The 17,698-nt window shown below is 35.5% G+C and overlaps 5 protein-coding genes across 10 annotated transcripts; 2 read left to right on the top strand and 3 right to left on the bottom strand.

Moving 5' to 3' along the window:
• Positions 1-20: 20 nt before the first annotated feature.
• On the bottom strand, positions 21-3,619 carry ORP1A (OSBP(oxysterol binding protein)-related protein 1A). The gene is made up of 7 exons (NM_128656.3): positions 2,828-3,619; positions 2,144-2,500; positions 1,996-2,065; positions 1,489-1,919; positions 1,244-1,399; positions 991-1,158; positions 21-913 (listed from the first exon to the last, which is right to left on the bottom strand). The coding sequence occupies exons 1-7, from the start codon at positions 3,353-3,355 to the stop codon at positions 287-289; spliced, it is 2,337 nt and encodes a 778-aa protein (NP_180659.2). The 5' UTR covers positions 3,356-3,619; the 3' UTR covers positions 21-286.
• AT2G31018 (uncharacterized protein) lies at positions 3,418-3,537 on the top strand (the record flags this gene model as incomplete). Its single annotated transcript, NM_001124951.1, has 1 exon — positions 3,418-3,537. The coding sequence occupies one exon, from the start codon at positions 3,418-3,420 to the stop codon at positions 3,535-3,537; it is 120 nt and encodes a 39-aa protein (NP_001118423.1).
• Positions 3,620-4,830: 1,211 nt separating the features above from the next.
• AT2G31010 (Protein kinase superfamily protein) lies at positions 4,831-11,015 on the bottom strand. 2 transcript variants are annotated; one of them, NM_001202717.2, is made up of 17 exons: positions 10,665-11,015; positions 9,806-10,145; positions 9,519-9,722; positions 9,091-9,279; positions 8,716-8,966; positions 8,485-8,604; positions 8,304-8,396; positions 7,958-8,053; positions 7,725-7,802; positions 7,212-7,299; positions 6,817-7,054; positions 6,462-6,585; positions 6,342-6,361; positions 6,053-6,209; positions 5,669-5,957; positions 5,514-5,586; positions 4,831-5,409 (listed from the first exon to the last, which is right to left on the bottom strand). In NM_001202717.2, exons 2-17 carry the CDS (start codon positions 10,028-10,030, stop codon positions 5,327-5,329), a joined length of 2,328 nt encoding a protein of 775 aa, NP_001189646.1. In that variant the 5' UTR covers positions 10,031-10,145; positions 10,665-11,015; the 3' UTR covers positions 4,831-5,326. The 2 variants fall into 2 exon arrangements, with proteins under 2 accessions (NP_001189646.1, NP_180658.3); NM_128655.5 differs by having other exon boundaries at positions 4,841-5,409; positions 9,806-10,150; positions 10,665-10,944.
• A 156-nt stretch (positions 11,016-11,171) lies between these two features.
• On the bottom strand, positions 11,172-11,465 carry AT2G31005 (uncharacterized protein; the record flags this gene model as incomplete). The annotated part of the gene is made up of 2 exons (NM_001084515.1): positions 11,172-11,363; positions 11,412-11,465. The coding sequence occupies 2 exons, from the start codon at positions 11,463-11,465 to the stop codon at positions 11,172-11,174; spliced, it is 246 nt and encodes an 81-aa protein (NP_001077984.1).
• A 3,045-nt stretch (positions 11,466-14,510) lies between these two features.
• On the top strand, positions 14,511-17,562 carry AT2G30990 (arginine N-methyltransferase, putative (DUF688)). 5 transcript variants are annotated; one of them, NM_001124950.2, is made up of 5 exons: positions 14,511-14,646; positions 15,207-15,629; positions 15,720-16,173; positions 16,267-17,052; positions 17,164-17,562. In NM_001124950.2, the coding sequence occupies exons 2-5, from the start codon at positions 15,208-15,210 to the stop codon at positions 17,191-17,193; spliced, it is 1,692 nt and encodes a 563-aa protein (NP_001118422.1). In that variant the 5' UTR covers positions 14,511-14,646; position 15,207; the 3' UTR covers positions 17,194-17,562. The 5 variants fall into 5 exon arrangements, with proteins under 5 accessions (NP_001118422.1, NP_001031451.1, NP_001323625.1 ...); NM_001036374.2 differs by having other exon boundaries at positions 15,207-16,173; NM_001336314.1 differs by having other exon boundaries at positions 14,511-15,136; positions 15,207-16,173.
• Positions 17,563-17,698: the final 136 nt, after the last annotated feature.

Raw genomic sequence — 17,698 nt, 5'->3', positions numbered from 1 at the left:
TCTATGAACAATTTTCCAAGCACACCTTTTTTTTAACTCCTGGCATTTTCATTTCTTTAGACTATATATTTCAACCTAACAATAATATTTTTCTTTCGTTTTTAGGGACCTCAATAAAATTACGAGGAGAAATTCATTTTTTTTTTTCATCACAAAATCTTTGGCAGACGAAAAAATGGCATGTAAGCCCATAAACAAAAAAAACATACGAGAAAGAACAACAACAACAAGCAAACAAAAATGAAAATATTTAGTGAATGGAGTTTTTGATTATTATTATTTTTGGTTACTTGATGGATTGGTGAACTTGACCAAAGATGTCAGGACAATCATCCCAACTACCAGAATCTCGAGCTTCCCAATAACCTCCAATGTATCTATAAGTCTCACTTCCTTTCTCTTTTCTAAACCACTTTGGTTTCCAACCTCTCTCTTGCATCTCTCTCGCCTGTCTTTGTCTTTGTTCCAACCTCAACTTCTCTGCGTTTCCCATTTCATACTCTCCCTTCTCTAAATACCTCTGGTCCGGTCTAAGTCTTGAATCTGTTGGTGGCAACTTCTCCTTTAAACCAGGCGTGAGCTCGTTTAATGTGATCCCAAACCGTGTTAGATTATACTTTGTCGGGTTTTCGGGCTGTTTGTTTCGTTTCCACAGAAGATGGGATTCATTCACCTTTCCTTGATCAACCATCACATAGTGTATACTCTCATCCCATTTTCCAAACAACCTAGCCACTGTTTTTCCATTCTTGTCTTCTACTATACCTTGAACTTGATGCGGATTTCTATCGATCATCGACTGTTCCTTGAATTTAAGTTTACATGAATATTCACCGTTGCCTTCAATCTTCATTGTCCCGTAGTGATCACAATACAATTTACCAAGTATGAGATTGTATATTGATGTAGTCACCTATATTTGTGAGCATAGAAGGATAAGCAACATATCATTTACAAATGTTTTTTATTTTTTATACTAAGATTCATTACCTTACTCCATTGCACAATTTCACCATCATCAAATTGCAAAGTCAACAAACCAATAGGATCAAGTTGAATTGATCGACCCCAAAATTTGCTTTTTAAGTTGCTATCTCCCCAAAATTTCCATCCGGTGCCATCACAATGACATGCCACAATCATAGGATGATGACTCACCTGAAAATATAATTTACAAGAGAATGATATCTTCACCAAAACTAATGAGTAAATCTTGTAAGTGTTCATATTAAAAATAAGAAACCTTTTCCGAGAAAAATCGAAGGCCTTTATCGGGATAGTCAGCCTCATATGTTTCACCTAACATTGGATTAAAAGGTTTGCAAATTCTTCCTTCAGTTGATGCATAACCAGATACGGCAAATGCAGCTACATTCAGAATCCTCATGAGGTTATTGCCCTGAAAATTTTCATTTGCTAGCAAAATCAAGAGGGTATCATAAAATAATTCTAAATAATTAATATCGGTTATTTGCATATTCTTATTACCCTCTTTCCCCATTCAGAAGCTTGATCAAGAAGATATGAATACTCCAAATCTTCAAAGCATTTTTGTAGAGAAGATAAAGGCTCATTGAAGTAGACAGGAAGACAAACTTTTGTGAGATCCTTGCCAATGTTGTCTTTGATCATTGACCAAAGGCTAACACTTTTCTCTTTTTCAACCGGATCAGGTAACTTCTTTCGTCTTTTGACATGTGGATAGTTAAATCCAATAGTCTTGATAGAAGGATCAACATCATCATTCTCTGACTCAAAACCATTAGTAAGTCCATCATCATCTGAAGAGAATGATGATGTGCGAAAAACGGATCCAATACTTTTGAATGAACTTGAAGAAAGAGAGTCACATGTATCCATTTCCTCCTCAGCCTCATCAAATTGTTCATTATCATCATCAGATTCACTAATTGTTTCTTCTGAGATAAAAGAAATCATCAGCTCAAGATATAAAAATGTTGTAGTACAGAAAAGGTTTCTTGTGTATCAAGTTACCTGAGTCTCCGTTGCCAGCTTGTCGTTGAGTCTCATCTACAACCGTGTTTTCCAAATCTACTTTCTCTGTCTAGACAATGACATAGATACATCAATTTATTAGAAGAGTTTAGACATACATAGGGGATGTTCGGAAGGTTTTAAGTACCTCTAATTGTCTGAGTGTATCAATGAGAAGCCATTGCTTTTGTTTAAGAAGCAAAAGCTGGCTCTGAATTGCCGAGAACTCAGACCTCGTGATTTGTTCGCAGTCTTGAATGGCTGACTCACTCACTCCTTCCTCAACCAATCGCAGCCTAAGCTTCTCTATCGAGATGTCTAAGTTGTTGGTCGGTGCCATCAACTCGCAGTTTGACATTCTTGGAAACATATCTTTGACAGCTTGTAAAGCCTCTATCCAAGCTTCTCTGTCCTCTCTTGTCTCTGCACGTAGGTGAAGCCTCTTGGTGCCGGTGAATATTGAAAATCTCTTATCATCTGATCTACTCTCCCGAATCGATGAAACCTATTATATATACCACCGATCGAGTAGATGATGATCAAATGGAATATTGAGTACTGTACTATTTATATCATTCAATCATCAAAACTAAATTTAATGTCCAATCATATAATATATAGTGTCTTAAAAGCGGTAAGAGTTTTTACCAGTAAAAAATATCGGCGCGATAAGTAGTTACAAAATATTAATAGTGCAAAACCGTAAGAAAGAGTGGTAAGCGGAAACATAAAAAACAAATGGCACTTTGGAGGAAACTAAGCACAAAATCTGTTCCAAAAAAGTAAATAATTTTTTTTCACTGACAAAACCAATAGAGAAAGTTGATCAAACCTTGAGATGAACTTCGCCGAATGGCTTGCGGCGGAGCTGGTGGTTGGTGTTGTTAGTGGCGGCGTGACGCTTATTCCTAGAGATCATACGTGTGGACTCCTCTCCGATCACTCTTGATCCTTTCTCAGTCTCATGGATAACAACGATCTTATCAGGTCCCTTGATTTTATAATATGAAAGCACTCCATCTTGCAAAACAAACCATCTTGGTCTCCATCCTTTCCCATAGTTCACCCATTTGTACAATATCCCGGCAATCGAATTCCCAGCGATATCGTTAATCTTGACATCCACAGGCGGCTCCCTTGCTGCTGCCGGTAAGGCTAGTACGTTCTGGTGGTTAAATGAGAGACTGTGGAGGAGATGATGGTGATTACTTTGACCTGGATGGTTATATCGTTGTGAGACAGATCGGGTAATAACCGGTTGTGATCTCGCGGAACCGAAAGGAGTTTCGGGTGTGGCGGCGTACATGGAGAACGACGGCGTGGAAGGGGAGTGATCGGAGACACAACAGAAAGGATGCATGTGAAGAACAATCTTCTACAACAAGAAAGAGCACATGGAAATGTTGTAGGAAATTGCGGCGGATGATGGCGGTTACGGTTACAGTTGCGGCGGATGAGGAAGTTTATAGAGAAAGAGAGAAGAAGTTGGATAGAAACAGAGAGGAGGACTTCACCGGAGAGAAGCCAAGTTTGAATTTATAAATTTTGTCTCTATCATTAAGGACTTTAATTATGGTCAACGGTATCTTATGAGAGACTTTATATTTATCCAATATTAAAAAAGTTATCATTTCGTTGTATTTATGTAACAACTGTAAGGCCTTATTATATAAAGTGCTTATCATGATGTAATCAGAAACAACTATGTAAAATGCGAATAAACAAAGCACAAAGATTTACATGACGAATAAAAATGCCCATATGAATATTACAATATATAGTAATTTTAGTTGAGAATATAATTACTTTTTATCACGAATATTTATAGGCTTTACCGCTTCAGGGTTCCAATGGGAAATGTGGGACACATTGTACATTACTACATTCGTTTTAAAATGTACAAAACATTTTCACTTGAGTGATTTGAAATTTGGTTTGGTATAATTTTTTTGATAAAAGTATAGGGAATTAATGGATCCAATCATCCAAGTAAAAGAAATTATATATGTATGACCGTAAGTCCTTATCTAACCCAAGAGATTTAAGTATAATATAGAGTATATTATATAAAACCAAACTGTGCTTTTACACCCCCATTAGCCCCCTAATGATTAAGTATGAGTGCATTGGAATTTAACTATCAATCAAATTAACGTGGAGCCCTCTAAGATTTGATTTCATTTTTATATCTATTCTACAAATTAAATGGGTCCTCTATTCTAATCTATTTTTTATTATTCGTTTGACTGAAACCATATGGACAAATCTAAATCTTTCCTGGAAAAAAAAATAACAAAAGAAAAGTTTTGAAGCGGAATATGAAAAGGCATAAAATGGTTTTATTATTAAAAATAAAAAGTCACGATCTGTTTCTCCGCTGCCAAAGATTTTTCCAAAATTTAAAAATACTGTTGCACTAGAAAATTGAAGATTAGTTGTAATCACCTTTTTAAGATAAGTAATTTCACGTATAGATATAATTTAAAAAAAAAAACATTGGACACAAAATTATAATTTTAAAATAAAGGCTAATTTTTCCTCTTAATTGGTCTAAATAGTTATAAATATTCTTTTGACTTGGGTTCACGTCTTCCGACACTACTACAGACTAGAGCTGATTGCCGACCAATCTCGTTTACATTATAGTATAGTCTTAGATAGTTTGACCCGATCATCTCAGATTTTTCTAATGCATAACAACAAAATAAATTTTGATTCAAATTTCTTAACATGATGCAGATAATTTGTAATAAAAATATTTTGTTTTTAGTTTATAATCCACATATACGTTTATAAGTTTATAAAGTTATATGACAGAAAAAGAAAAAAAAAAACTCTTCTTCATAAAATTTAATTGGGATATGATATGAGTCTATAAATAAAGTCGGATTATCGAATGCTTGACACGAAAGAAAAGAAGAAAGAAAGTGGCTAGACACAAGAGAATAATGGATGAAGTCATGAAGACAAGAGAAATCGAAGAGCTATTTATTCTCCCAACAAAGAATAGTGTGTATTATATATTTTCTTAAGATAGACCAAAATGCTCTTCAATAGCCAACAAAAGAAGTATTGCCTGTGAGAACATGAATCACACCAGTGGCAGCTTAATAGACATGCTTGTTTGTATCCTACATTTGGTGTCTCTGCCTGTTCCACAGCTATCAAAACTGAACTATGAACTTGTCTCATTATAGCCTCTAAGTTCTCATGATCTTAAAAAATTATGCCACTCAGGTTGATAATTTAAGAGCCGAGATTTAAAAGAAGCTGGGATGTTTTCTGAGCTAAAACATCTTCCGGCTCATATCCCCCCGAAAGAGAAGTGTTGTTAGCACAGTGTGTACTCACAATCGAGTAAGCCTCTAAGTATCTCTTCACAATTTGGGCGTTCTTCAGGCTCTGCCCAACAATCTGCACAGAAATTGTGGTTAACTTTAACTCAGACTGAAGCAGTTGAGAAATATAAGAGAATAAACAAAAAAGTTCAAGAAACATGGTATTCAACAACACTAAACCTGCAATTAGTTTGCTGAGTGGACCATCAGGAATCTCCAAACGTGACCCTTCATGTGCAACAGCAAAGACAACCTAAGAAGCAAATTTCATTAAGTGTAATCACAAGACTAAAGATATCACATCTCTAGAGAAATCATGGCACAGCATATTATACCTTCTCAGGTGGAACTCCTTCCCATGGTTTACGTAAAGTTGAAAGTTCCCACATTATGACCCCAAGACTAAAGATATCACATTTCTCTGTAAAAGGCCTGTTGCGAATGAGCTCTGGAGCCATCCACTCTGGTGTCCCAGCAGATGAAGTGTCCTTCATGTTTTCATCAGTCATTATTCTTGACAGCCCAAAATCACAGATCTTGACTGTCCAATGTTTGTCCACTAGACAGTTGGCACTCTTTAGGTCGCGGTGGACTATCTTCATCCGGTGTATGCACATCAAACCCCTTATGCATCCCATAAGAAATACAAAACAGCATGAGATAAGCATATGTAGCTTAAAACATATAATCAAGGGAGCTATGCAGGGTAGCTTAAATACCTGCAGATGTCTCTAAGCATCCTGAGCCTTCTGTGCCAGCTAAGTTTCTTCTTCTGACCACTCATGTGGATCAAATAATACAACGATCCCAGCTCCATGTACTCCGTGATCATGGATAAGCGTGGAGGTTTTGTGCATGCACCCAAAAATAGTACAACTGCAAATACATAGATTACAAGTCACGAATTATCTGACAAAAGTAAATAAAGATAACAATATCAGACATGTCTCCGCAAATTACTTGATAAAAATGACAAGAGAAAAGGCGAGAGAAAAAAAAGAAAATTACCATTTGGGTGGCGAACACGGCTGAAGAGAGAACCGCAGATGCCCGAGGAAACATGCAAAACCATTAGTAGAGGTACACAGGTATGATCTAAGAATGACCAAGAATTTGGTAACAAGATACCTGAGAATTGATATCTCATTGCAGAAATCTTCCATGTTTTCGGCAGTAAGATCTTGCTCCAGAAACAATTTGATTGCAACATCTGTCCCATTCCATACTCCACGAAAAACTTCACCAAAAAAACCTAGATACAAAATATAAGCCAATGTATCTTTACATAAAAGTTTTGAGTTTAGTCAACATGGAAAAACAGAATATCAACATAACAGAGACGTTCTTGAATTTGCAAAAGACGTTCGATATGGCATACTAAATAAGCCTCATAGCTCATTTATCTATAGTAAGGTCTCAGAAGGATCATGCGTCCGTGATTAAAAGAAGATTTGCACCGAGTAGTAAATTTAGAGCAGCTTACCAATCCCCACCCGAGTTCCAACAGTCAGCTCTGAGAAGTCAATGTCCCATTCTTGATAGGGTAATAAAGGCTGATTCTGCAATGTGGAAGACTCAACCACTTTATTCCATGTATCCTTCACGGCAAATTCTGAAGGCCCTCTTCGTCCAAATGTTTGACACCTGTAAGCATGGGGAGATGAGGGCAATGACATTGTCTTCTTAGAATTTAACTCATCATCAAGATGGAGACCAGACACCTGAGAAAGCACAAACAAAAATCACAAGAAATTTAGAGGTAAGAGCTAATAGAGCAGTGAACTTCAGAAGAAACTCAGAACTTTTAGACTGGTTATACAATGAGAAAGGAACTAACACAACAAAACAATCACTCTTACTAACAGAGCCAAAACTTACGTTGTTATCGATAACTGAGCTGTTTTCATCCTCTCGACCCTGCAAGAGACGGTTTTGCTTTGATTTCTCATACATTTCTCGTACAGCGCTTCAATAATTTGTAACATCAGAGTCAATACACAAGCAAATCACAAAATCACTGTTCTTAATTAGTTCTCACGAATCTCAGTATCATTATTACAAAATTAAAAGGAGTACCATCAAATGGCTTACAGCTTCTATGACTATCAAAGTAAATATATAGTTCCATGTTTATCATATAACCATCTTACAGACACCTAACCTAAGCATCTAGAAGTTTGGAGATAGCAGTTTTGCATTCGAGATGACTCATGCCATACTTTCATGTGATCTAGCAGCTGCTCAGATGATTGTAGATTTTAAAAATACCTTACCAACTAGATTTACAGAATAAACTCCAATATAGAGCTCTTTAAATGCAAGGTGAAAATGATAGAAAAAAACTGCTAAACGATGAAAGTAGAAACAATGCACATGGATGAGAATACCAACCTTGCAATGTCATCGCCAATTTCTGGTGTGATCCTAAAACTTCGCCGTCTAGTTTTACGAATTTCTGATGTGGATGAACTGTTTGAAAGCTAGAGAATATTAAAAAATTGCTTGCACAGCCAATCAAATATATACATGCAGACTTGTATAAGCAACTTAACTAATACTGGAATGTATATGATAGGAGCGGCATACTGAAAATTTTCGCATGCACTAATGTAAAAATGAGTTACCTTGAAGGAGATGATGCTTCACCAGTGTAATCCCTAAAAGAATTCCTACCAGTGCTCAACATTGATCGTCCACGTCGCATAGATGGGTGTTCTGGGCTGCAAATGTAACAAATGGCCAACTATCATCAGTTAGGTATAGAGAAAAAAAGGGTAGCTCTTGAAAGGCACACTTCAGATAACAGAATCGCTAATCAAGAGATTTAAATATAGAATCAGCAAAAAGAAGAGAAACATAATTTTATATGTTCCATCTCATTACTGTATCTAAAGACAACAAGAGGTCGTGCCAATGTATTATTTTCTTTTTCATTAACTATAATACAAGCCAGAAAGGGTACGGAAAAACCTTGAGCTAGCTGTTCTCTGTTCAGCAATTACTTTTCTGCGGCTACGCCTCCAGAATACAGTAGCAACATTTGGTTCACTATGCGAGGTGTTGCTGAAGGAAGAAAAGCACATTTCTATTATACCAATCATTGTACTGATTCCATTATACAACTTGTCAGAAATATATATGTAATATTTACCTCAATTTCCTTTCAATAGCTGTAGAAGGTCTGAGCATCAAACTACGCAGTGATGAACCAGATGCATTTGGATATCCTTCTAACTTCCGATAAAATTGAAGATTTTCATCTTTTTCTGTACTGTAGCAGAGGAAACGATATCACTCTAGGGGACGCTTATCACAAGAGTTGTTTTAGAATGATCTTACTGTAATATGCTTTAGAAAGAAAAATCACACAACGGAAGCCGACCTCTCAGGATCTCTTCTCTCATATAAAGGACTATTTGGCTCCAAAGGTGAGTCACAAGAGTCGTTTTCTGCAGAATCACTCTCTCCAGCAGGCGAGATGTGTGACATGAAAATTGCCTTGGCTGATCGCGGTACCAACTGACCAGGAAACCGAATAAGATCGACTAGTAGTTCAACGGAATTCAGCACAACTATAACAGACATGTGTTTGTTAGAGTCCATGCAATTCACAGTCCCATCACTAGGCAAACCCTGCACATGTGAATCAAAAGGGAAACCAAGTTGATTTGTAAGAGACAAATAGCATAAGATCCAATCATCTAGATCATAAATGTAGGTAAAGAAAAAAATTGAAATATGAGAAACTGAGGCTTACCACCACCAGCCGACTTTCAAGTCCTACAGTATCAGCTAGAACTTTGAACAAAATTGCCCGAGCTCGACAGCAACCACGCTTAATCTGGCCAAGCAACTGAGCACCATGGTTTTCAAACAAGAACGCATTTTCCTCTAGAGCAAGTTTTGAAGGGCTTTCTAGTGTTGGACGTTTGTAAAAGTCAGAGACCTGTTTGAGGAGAATGAATTTTGTGAGTATAGGACAAGTCAGTGCTGAAAAGATTGCATGAGGACATCAACTCCCGTTTCTTTTTTTTAAGAACCGAAATTGAGGTAATAGAGTAAGTCACTGGCAGAGAGTGCAATAGAACATAACAATGGACGCGGTTAAAGAAATAAATGTCGAGCTAGGAGAATATGCAATGCGGAACTGTGACAAAGAGGGAAGAGTCATTACAGAAATCCTACCGTTCCTGCTATTTTCTTAATCACCAAAGCAGGATTTGTGCCGCTGCCGCTGACAAGTGTAGTGATCAACTGTTTAAGCATTGCGAGCTTCTTATCTTTTTGAAAATCAACAAGAATAACTTCAATTCTGACACCTTCCTCTCCCAAAGCATGAAGCTCACTCGGAGTAGGTAGTCTATTATATAGCTCCTTTACTCTCTTATCCTGGAGCAAGATTTCAAATTTCAGAAACTGCATCTTCCTACTAACCAAATGACAAAGAAATAAAAAAAATCTGAAAAGCTCACCGGAACAACTGAGTAGAAACCATTAGGAATAGGTTCAGAGAGTATTCCAGTATCCCAAAGATGCTGTGATGCTCTTTGACCTGGAGAGCAATCCTGTTCAACACTTCTAGGGGAGTCCTTACTCAAAGCTTCACCTTGAGATTCAAAAGAAAGCAACTTCACCCTTTCCGCAAGTTCTGATCCCTGGTGTGTAGGGCTTGATTCATCATCTCGTCTCTCTTCCATCTTCCAGATAATTTGTATAACTTATTTTCTCACCATCTCTTTACCCCAAAAGAGGCTTTCTAAATCGAGAACAAAGCTTTGATTGGTGTAGAATTAGACCCATCTGCTCTTGTTTCTGCACTAAATGAGAGAAAGACATGTTAACCTTTGTTAGACAGAGAAGTTAGCTGAAAGTGTAACATGGATTAAAACGAGGTTTTTGTTTGACATTGGTTAAAATGAGCAAAATAAGAAGACTCTGTTCTGTTCTCTGTAGTAAAAACAACTTTATGTCATCAATTCGTTATTGGCCCACAGAATTTAATATCAAGAGAGTAACCTCAAAAAATCCGCACAAAAGGTACAATTCATCATTCAACAACACAAAAAGTTCAATGTACATTCTCACATCAAAGAGCCAAACTCAAATCTCCAAAATGCAAACTTTAACAAGAGAGCACTAATGAAACCTCATAATCACCAAAACCAATAAAAACCCACATTACAGATATCAAATTCAATGACCGAGAGCAACGGCATTTACTCCGGCAGATCCGTATGATTGAATCAACAAGATAAAATATAAAGACGATCAAATGCGAAAGATGTGAAATTCGTGGAATAGAAAAGGATCGGGGAAGAGAAATGATTGTACCGGAGATAACAATGAGGACACAGAGCATAATCGGAGAAGGCTCTATCGAGGAAGGAGGAGGAAGAAGAAGAAGAAGAAGAAGAAGAAGAAGGACGAGGGACAGAGAGAGAGGAAGGTCACGTGGGAAGGAAGGAGATAGTGAAGAAAGATGGGGAGAGAGGTCACGTGACTTTTAGGGGAAATCCAGCTGGCGATGGGCTGTTGGGCCTCTCAACTGTCTCATATGCTTCCAAGTCAATGGCTCCTCCTATTGGACCCTACTTTATTTATTCATACGTTACTAGTTTCTTTTAAATATATTTAATTTTTATTTATACATAATGTTTGTACTCTTTTCTTAGTGAAATCGAAAAAAAAGATCTAAAATATTTATGTTATTACCAGTTATGAAATAGATATGTGTGGATAATAATAATAGTATAAGAGTAGTAGTAGTAGGAGTTAGAGATTCCTAAAAATAAACAAAGTGAAAAAATGAAAGGTACAGGTCTCTGTACGAGTGTACGACTAAGACGGACCACACAGACACTGTCGGCAAAGGACATAAAACAAAATGATGCACGTGATATATAGATGAGACCTCGTCACGCGTCTTTTACAAATATCTTCTTTCATCTTCACTAATTTGGTGGATACATAGTAATTTATACGATAATTAATTAATCTGTCACAAATGTAGCTGAGAATCATAGATCCTACCTAAGTATCTTTTTTAAAAAAGTATCAAATAACAGTGGTTTGTTGCACTGTTACAAATAATTTTTCGTCAGCCAATAGGCCCAATACAATCGTGATAAGCATGTCGAAAATGTAATAAAGCGAGTCGGTGACATATTCAGCATTCTGAAAATATCAGACCGTAGCAAGCTTTTGACCAGCGGAATCGCATTTTAGAAAACCATTTTCGTGAACTCCTTTTAAGACTTGGACTGTTGAGCCACTAAGATATTTGTTGGCTTGTTGCATAGGTACAAAGTCATGTCAGCACTTTAGCACGTAAAGCACACACCATGTCGACCAAACATAAACCTATAAACCATACGACCAGATAGTTTGGTCATGTTATTACCGCTGAAAGAAAACCATAGTCGATTTCCTAGCTAGTTACTACCAAGAAGCATATCTTATCTGCCTGCGTAAAACTCGACCTTATGATTCATTGTCCAGTAGTCGAATTGTATATTCTTATTTTCACTAGCTATTTGGCACAACCGACAGTTTCTGACGAGGAAATGTTAAATTTTTCGGTGGTTCCCAATACTTTTTTAAGTAATGTTTCTCATATTTTTTTGAAAAGATGTTGAATGGAAATACTTTTTTAAGTAATGTTTCTCATGTTTTGGCCAAAAAAAAAAGAAGTAGTGTTTCTCATACTATCGTAATTAACATTCAAGTCTCCGATAACATGTTTATTATTATCCAAAATTATCTACAACTTACAACAACAACAACAAAACAAAATATCGAAACCTAAAAAAAAAAAATATATATCGAAAGCTTTGTAAATTTTTGAAAAGCTCTGTTTTTTGTTAGAAAATTTTGAACTTGTACCTATTTTCTTCAAACTAACTAAAGTTTACAGAAACTCTTAACAAAATAAATATCAGAAATTCTGGAAAATATATTTTCATACAACTTATTGGTAATGAAAATAAAACTATGAAGTAAATATAGTTTTAGTTTGGGCCAAAGAGCTTCAGTTCTAAGCCTATGGCCCATTTGTAAGGTGATTCTCAAACACATGTGATATAGTTTTTTTCATCAATCTTTATTTAATTTTAGTCCGTAAAAAACTAATTGTGATTCTATATAAGCAACTACAGTATAATTTAGATTAATTATTATTTCAAACATTTAAAATTCTCCATGTAGTAGAACATTTTATTTGATTTTGGGGTACCATGATATGGTATCCTTTACTATAAGCTACTATATATGAAGCAACATACACGTTAAGATAATTCATTATTTAATCAATTAAAAGATAAGAGAAACCGGTCAACAATAGAATCGTTTTACGGTTCTGCTTGCTCAGTTCTCCTACTATATTACTACATAATAACGTTGGCATTCCACTGAAAAAACATTAGGAGAATAGAAAAACAAAATGAGAAGAAGGATTATATAAGAGAGACAGGCCAAAGAATGTGACGTATATTATTGTCGTCATCTCATTTATTTCTATGTGTAGTTATTGCTTATCCGTGGATGCTTAGTCCACTTAAGTTTTATAGGATTCCAGTGCTATGCTAGCTTGATTTTCAACAGTACACACACAACCATATTTGGATTTAAAAAAGGATAGTAATATTTTGGTCTATAATTTATAACTTGAATTCAAATTGTATATATGATTAGTTTGATTTTGAACATCTTATAAGATTCACAAAACCCAATTTACAAAGAAAATAATCAGTGATACATTTGAAAAGAAAAACATTCCAGATAAATGTTAATTAAAGGCTCGGACTACGAAAGATATTTTGATGTAATAAAGTGGACCACCAGACCAGATACGTCGGTCGGTCATATTCGATACTAGTAAATGTTTTTTTCTCAATAGTGCAACTTACTTACCATCACGAATTACGTACGTCAATAAATACCAAACTAATTAATGTTAAGTAACCGATGACCACCCCCTCACATGATTCACTTACTGACCAAAGAATTGAGATCTGATGACTCTGTATTAACTACCCCCAAGTCTTTGCAATTTCGTAAAATCAAAATAGAGAAAAATAAAGGATATTTTGTTTTATAGCGTCAGTAGATCTTGACTAATTTACAAAAAAACGTTACAGAGACAAATGAGTTTTTAATTATTTTTATCAAACCTTTGACTCGTATCATTTGCTAAAACGAAGAAGTGTAAAGTAACGTATGATTAGTTGGAAAAATAAGTAACGTATCATTATCTACACTCCAAATGTTAGAAAAAGGTTCCTTTCTTTCTTGTTTTGGTCACTACTGTCTATTTTATTTGTTTATAAGTATATATTTTCTGACAACCTAGCAGCAGATTTATTCTTTTATTTTGTTCCCCACTACTATATAGTATATACTGTACTCTCTCCTTTTATTCTTTAATAATTATTTTTTGTTATTTGTTTTTTATCTTACTCTTGTTAGTTGGATTAATTTGTTCACATATTTGATTTATCGGAAGTTGGATTTATCAATAATACCAATGTTTGTTTGTCAACCAAAACTATTAAATTAAAAGATGATTCATTGATTGACATCCAATTTGAAGGAAAACAAATATACAAAATCTTTGATGAAAATATGTTATATATATATATAAATATAAATATACATCTTATTTTAATAATATCGAATTAAGAAAAAAATATAAAGTCTGAAGAAATGTATAGATCTCACTGCCAAAACCTTACCTTTAGAGATTAGTATATACTTATCGTCCCACTCCCATCTTGTATCATAGAAAAGTTCAAATGCACCACCATGTGGTAACTTATCCATATCATTCATTGTTTTTAGCAACTGTTCTTAATTAATCATAGAAAATCTATAAATTTTCCAACTAATTGGTATACTATTTAATGTCTTAAATTATTTCGACATATAAATATTTGCATGCCTACTACATTCTCCCTATTAATGATTACATGAAGCACATGAAATGGACGTAAAAGAAAAAAAATTATGTTGATAGAGACATAAGGAAAGGCAACTAGTGTGAACAAACAAAAAAAGAAGAAAAAATAAATTTCCATTTTAAGCATTACTAAATTAATCAACATGCATTATAAAAACAATTATTTCACTAATCAATTTTATATATAAAAAAAATCAAAGAAAGGGACAAATCAAAATGACGCAGCCTAAAGAGAACGAAGTAGGAAGAATATGACAACCTCACATATATTCGTTTTCACCTTCCTCTCTTCATTACTATTTTTTTCTCTTCTCTAATCTCTTCTTCTTTCTCTATCTGCAATCCCGCGTTTTCTCACTGGTATTTCACTTCCTCTCTCTGTATATGTGTATCTATATATCTGTGTGTATAGTTCGTCTTCTTCATCTTCCTCTATTTTTACTCTGTTTCTTTTAAAAGAAACACAATCTTGAGCTGGTTTTTTCCAATTCTATGTTCTTCTGCTTCTAATTCTTATACACAATAAGTACGAATACGTATCTGTGTATACAGATTTAGATTTTGATTGGAAAAGAAAAAAAAAAAAATTCAATATTTTTCTTTGCGTACATAAATGTTCTCACGCGTATACATTTGAATCTGTATTTCTTCTGTGTTCTTAACTATTGTGGGGTTTTAGATAAGTTTTCTAAGAAGCTTGTGAAAATTCCATCAAGGCGGCTAAAGAAAGACTTTATCTCTCTCTTTCAAGTTTTTGGATTTTGAATCTGATGGCTCTCTGACACATTAGTGAATAGTGATAATCTTGACTTAAGAGTTTTGACATGGAAGAACAAAGCTAGTTGAAGAGGTTTATTATGAAAATTACATGATGTTTGAAGTTATTGCAAGTCTTCTTAATGATGATTTTGATTATGCAGAATGTTAATGGGGAGCTTAATGATGGAAGAGAAGCAACTGGATTTCAACCGTCCGCTTATATCCATTAGACGGCCTACACAAACTTCAGAATCTGAGAGCAAAACAAGATCTTTTGATTCAGTAACCAACATGATTCCTCCTTCTCCACCAGTTTACAAGTCTGATATCAAGTCAGGTCCTGTGAGAAATCCAGGAACTGTTCCTTTTCAATGGGAACATAAGCCTGGAAAGCCAAAAGACGAAAGGAAACCGGTTTTGCAAAGTTTTGTAGAGCCACATTTTGTGCCAAAGCTTCCTCCTGGTAGAGAGCGAGTAGTAGAGTTAGGGAGGAAACCTGAAAGTACTGGAGCTGATCACCAGACCAAAACTGTATCGTCTTCGGATAAATATCTTGTGGAGGATGCAAAGAGTAATAGTTCTCGGTATGATGATGATGATGATGATAGTGATGGTACTTATCTTGATGCAACTGATACACTTTCAAGAACTGAGTCATTCTTCTTTAACTGTAGTGCTGTTAGTGGTGCGAGTGGTTTGGATGGTTCAGGGATACTAGTAGAGCCATTTGGAACTTTATCGACTGATCGACAAACTCAGGATCTAATGATGGGGAGATTCTTGCCTGCAGCTAAAGCTTTGACTTCAGAATCACCTCCACATCTTGCTAGGAAACCACCTAAACCAGAAGAACCGGTGAAGCAGTTGATGAAGAAGAAACAGAACAAAGTGGAGCAAAATCCGTATCGGTTTCGTCATTCGCCTGATCAAGAAGAGGAAGATGGAAATATAAGCAGCATGATGGCGTCTGGTGTTTGTGGATTACTCCCTCAACTCTGCTTGAGAAGCTCTTTGGGACTATTGAATCCGGTTCCATCTGTGAGAATGCAGCAACAAAGAGCTGTTTCTGTTCGTCGTATGCGGTCTAAGTACCAAGATTCTGCACCTTCTAATGAAACTCATAACAAGGTAATTGATTCCCTCTCCTTCTCGCCACCTCGTTCATCATTACACTGAGACCTTTTCTCTCATCAAATTTCTTTTATATTTTTCTCTCTATAGCAAAATGAAGATAAGAGGAAGTTGAAGCTAATTGAATCAGTTGCAAAAGGGTCTTCTCAAGGTGAGTCATTATCAGTATCTTCTATACCACAAGGAAAAGAGAAACTCGAGAACGTTGGCACCGCTTCACGCAGTAAAATCAGTAAAAACTTTGGTGAGCTCTTGGCTAGTGATGAGAATACATGGGAACCTTCATCCGAGACTCCTGTGGCAGAGAAAACTCTGTATGTAGACATTGTGCATCTAGTAGATAAGAAGGTACAAGAAGAGTCCAAGAAGCAGCCTATATTGAAAGAGTCTCCTTCACTAGACATTGTTCCTGTAAAAGATGAAGAAGCTGATATCTCGCAGCCTAAAAGCATTGAGCAAGAGAATGGTAACAGAGATGAGGATTTCACTAAATTCTCAAGTCAGAAAGTTGAAGAATGTCCTGATCATCAAGCTATTGTTGCACTGCCAGAATCCGATGTGGTAGAGATTACAAAGGAGAAGAAGATTGATCTTGAAGTTCAGTTGCAAGTAATCACAACAAATATTGAAAGTTCAAGGCTTCATCATCGTTCAAGTTATCTCATTGTTCCTCCACCACCATTACCAAAAGCTCCTTCAGATTCTTGGTTAAAGCGTACATTACCAACAATACCACCAAAAAACAACTCATTCGCATGGTTACAGTCTCTTGGCACTGATGATGATAATCACTTTACCAAGACTCAAGCTAATCCAAAGTGGGAAACTATGGTCAAAACGTCCAATACACAGCAAGGGTTTGTGTGCTTCTCCAAGGTAAAAAAAAAAAAAAGAAACGTCCAATACTTTCACAAATGTGTCTTAATTTTCAAAGTCAATGCTTGGCAAAATGTGTTAATACTTGTTGATCCTGTTTTGTTCTTTCAGGAAACACTAAACCCTATACCAGAGTCATAGCAAGACCAAAACAAAATTCTCACTGGTGGTAATGAAGAAACTGTAAAATTTTTCACACCAAATTACATGTAAATTTTCAACAATAAAGAAGGGATGAGCCAATAAAGTTTGGGTATTTTGTCTTTAACTATTTGTGTAAATCTGAATCAAAAAGATTCCATGATAAAGAGAAAGCAATGGAGATAAATGTCTTAAATATTGTCTGGCACTTAAGGAGAGGTTTCTTGTTGAAGTGATGTACAGCTCATGTTAACGGAGATTTCATGGCAATAATTCCATGTGACACTGCTTCTTTATTCTCTACTAATAGACTTTTTTTTTTCGTTCTTTTGTAATTATGGTTTCAAAATATAGAGCTCACTAGAAAGGAAACTTGAAAGCTGCAGAATTGAATTGAATTGAATACCTTGACTAAATTAGTCACTAGAGGAATTATTGAAACAATATTGGTGTGAAAATGTTCACATTTCATCTCTTATTCTCTTTATATATATAGTGGCATGGA

Source organism: Arabidopsis thaliana, chromosome 2 (assembly GCF_000001735.4).
Source record: "Arabidopsis thaliana chromosome 2, partial sequence".
NCBI classification, from domain to species: Eukaryota; Viridiplantae; Streptophyta; class Magnoliopsida; order Brassicales; family Brassicaceae; genus Arabidopsis; species Arabidopsis thaliana.
Note: the sequence above shows the minus strand (reverse complement) of the source record. Positions and strands in the feature narration are given on the sequence as shown.

Coding starts and splice junctions, on each gene's coding strand:
- AT2G30990 (NM_001036374.2), top strand. CDS start 15,208: ATGTTAATGGGGAGCTTAATGATGGAAGAGAAGCAACTGGATTTCAAC. Junction 16,174..16,266: donor CTAATGAAACTCATAACAAG/GTAATTGATTCC, acceptor TTCTCTCTATAG/CAAAATGAAGATAAGAGGAA. Junction 17,053..17,163: donor GGTTTGTGTGCTTCTCCAAG/GTAAAAAAAAAA, acceptor TTGTTCTTTCAG/GAAACACTAAACCCTATACC.
- ORP1A (NM_128656.3), bottom strand. CDS start 3,355: ATGCATCCTTTCTGTTGTGTCTCCGATCACTCCCCTTCCACGCCGTCG. Junction 1,159..1,243: donor TTCGATTTTTCTCGGAAAAG/GTTTCTTATTTT, acceptor TTATATTTTCAG/GTGAGTCATCATCCTATGAT. Junction 914..990: donor AAATTGTGCAATGGAGTAAG/GTAATGAATCTT, acceptor TCACAAATATAG/GTGACTACATCAATATACAA.
- AT2G31010 (NM_001202717.2), bottom strand. CDS start 10,030: ATGGAAGAGAGACGAGATGATGAATCAAGCCCTACACACCAGGGATCA. Junction 8,967..9,090: donor TTGAAAGTCGGCTGGTGGTG/GTAAGCCTCAGT, acceptor TCACATGTGCAG/GGTTTGCCTAGTGATGGGAC. Junction 5,958..6,052: donor ATGCTTAGAGACATCTGCAG/GTATTTAAGCTA, acceptor GGGATGCATAAG/GGGTTTGATGTGCATACACC.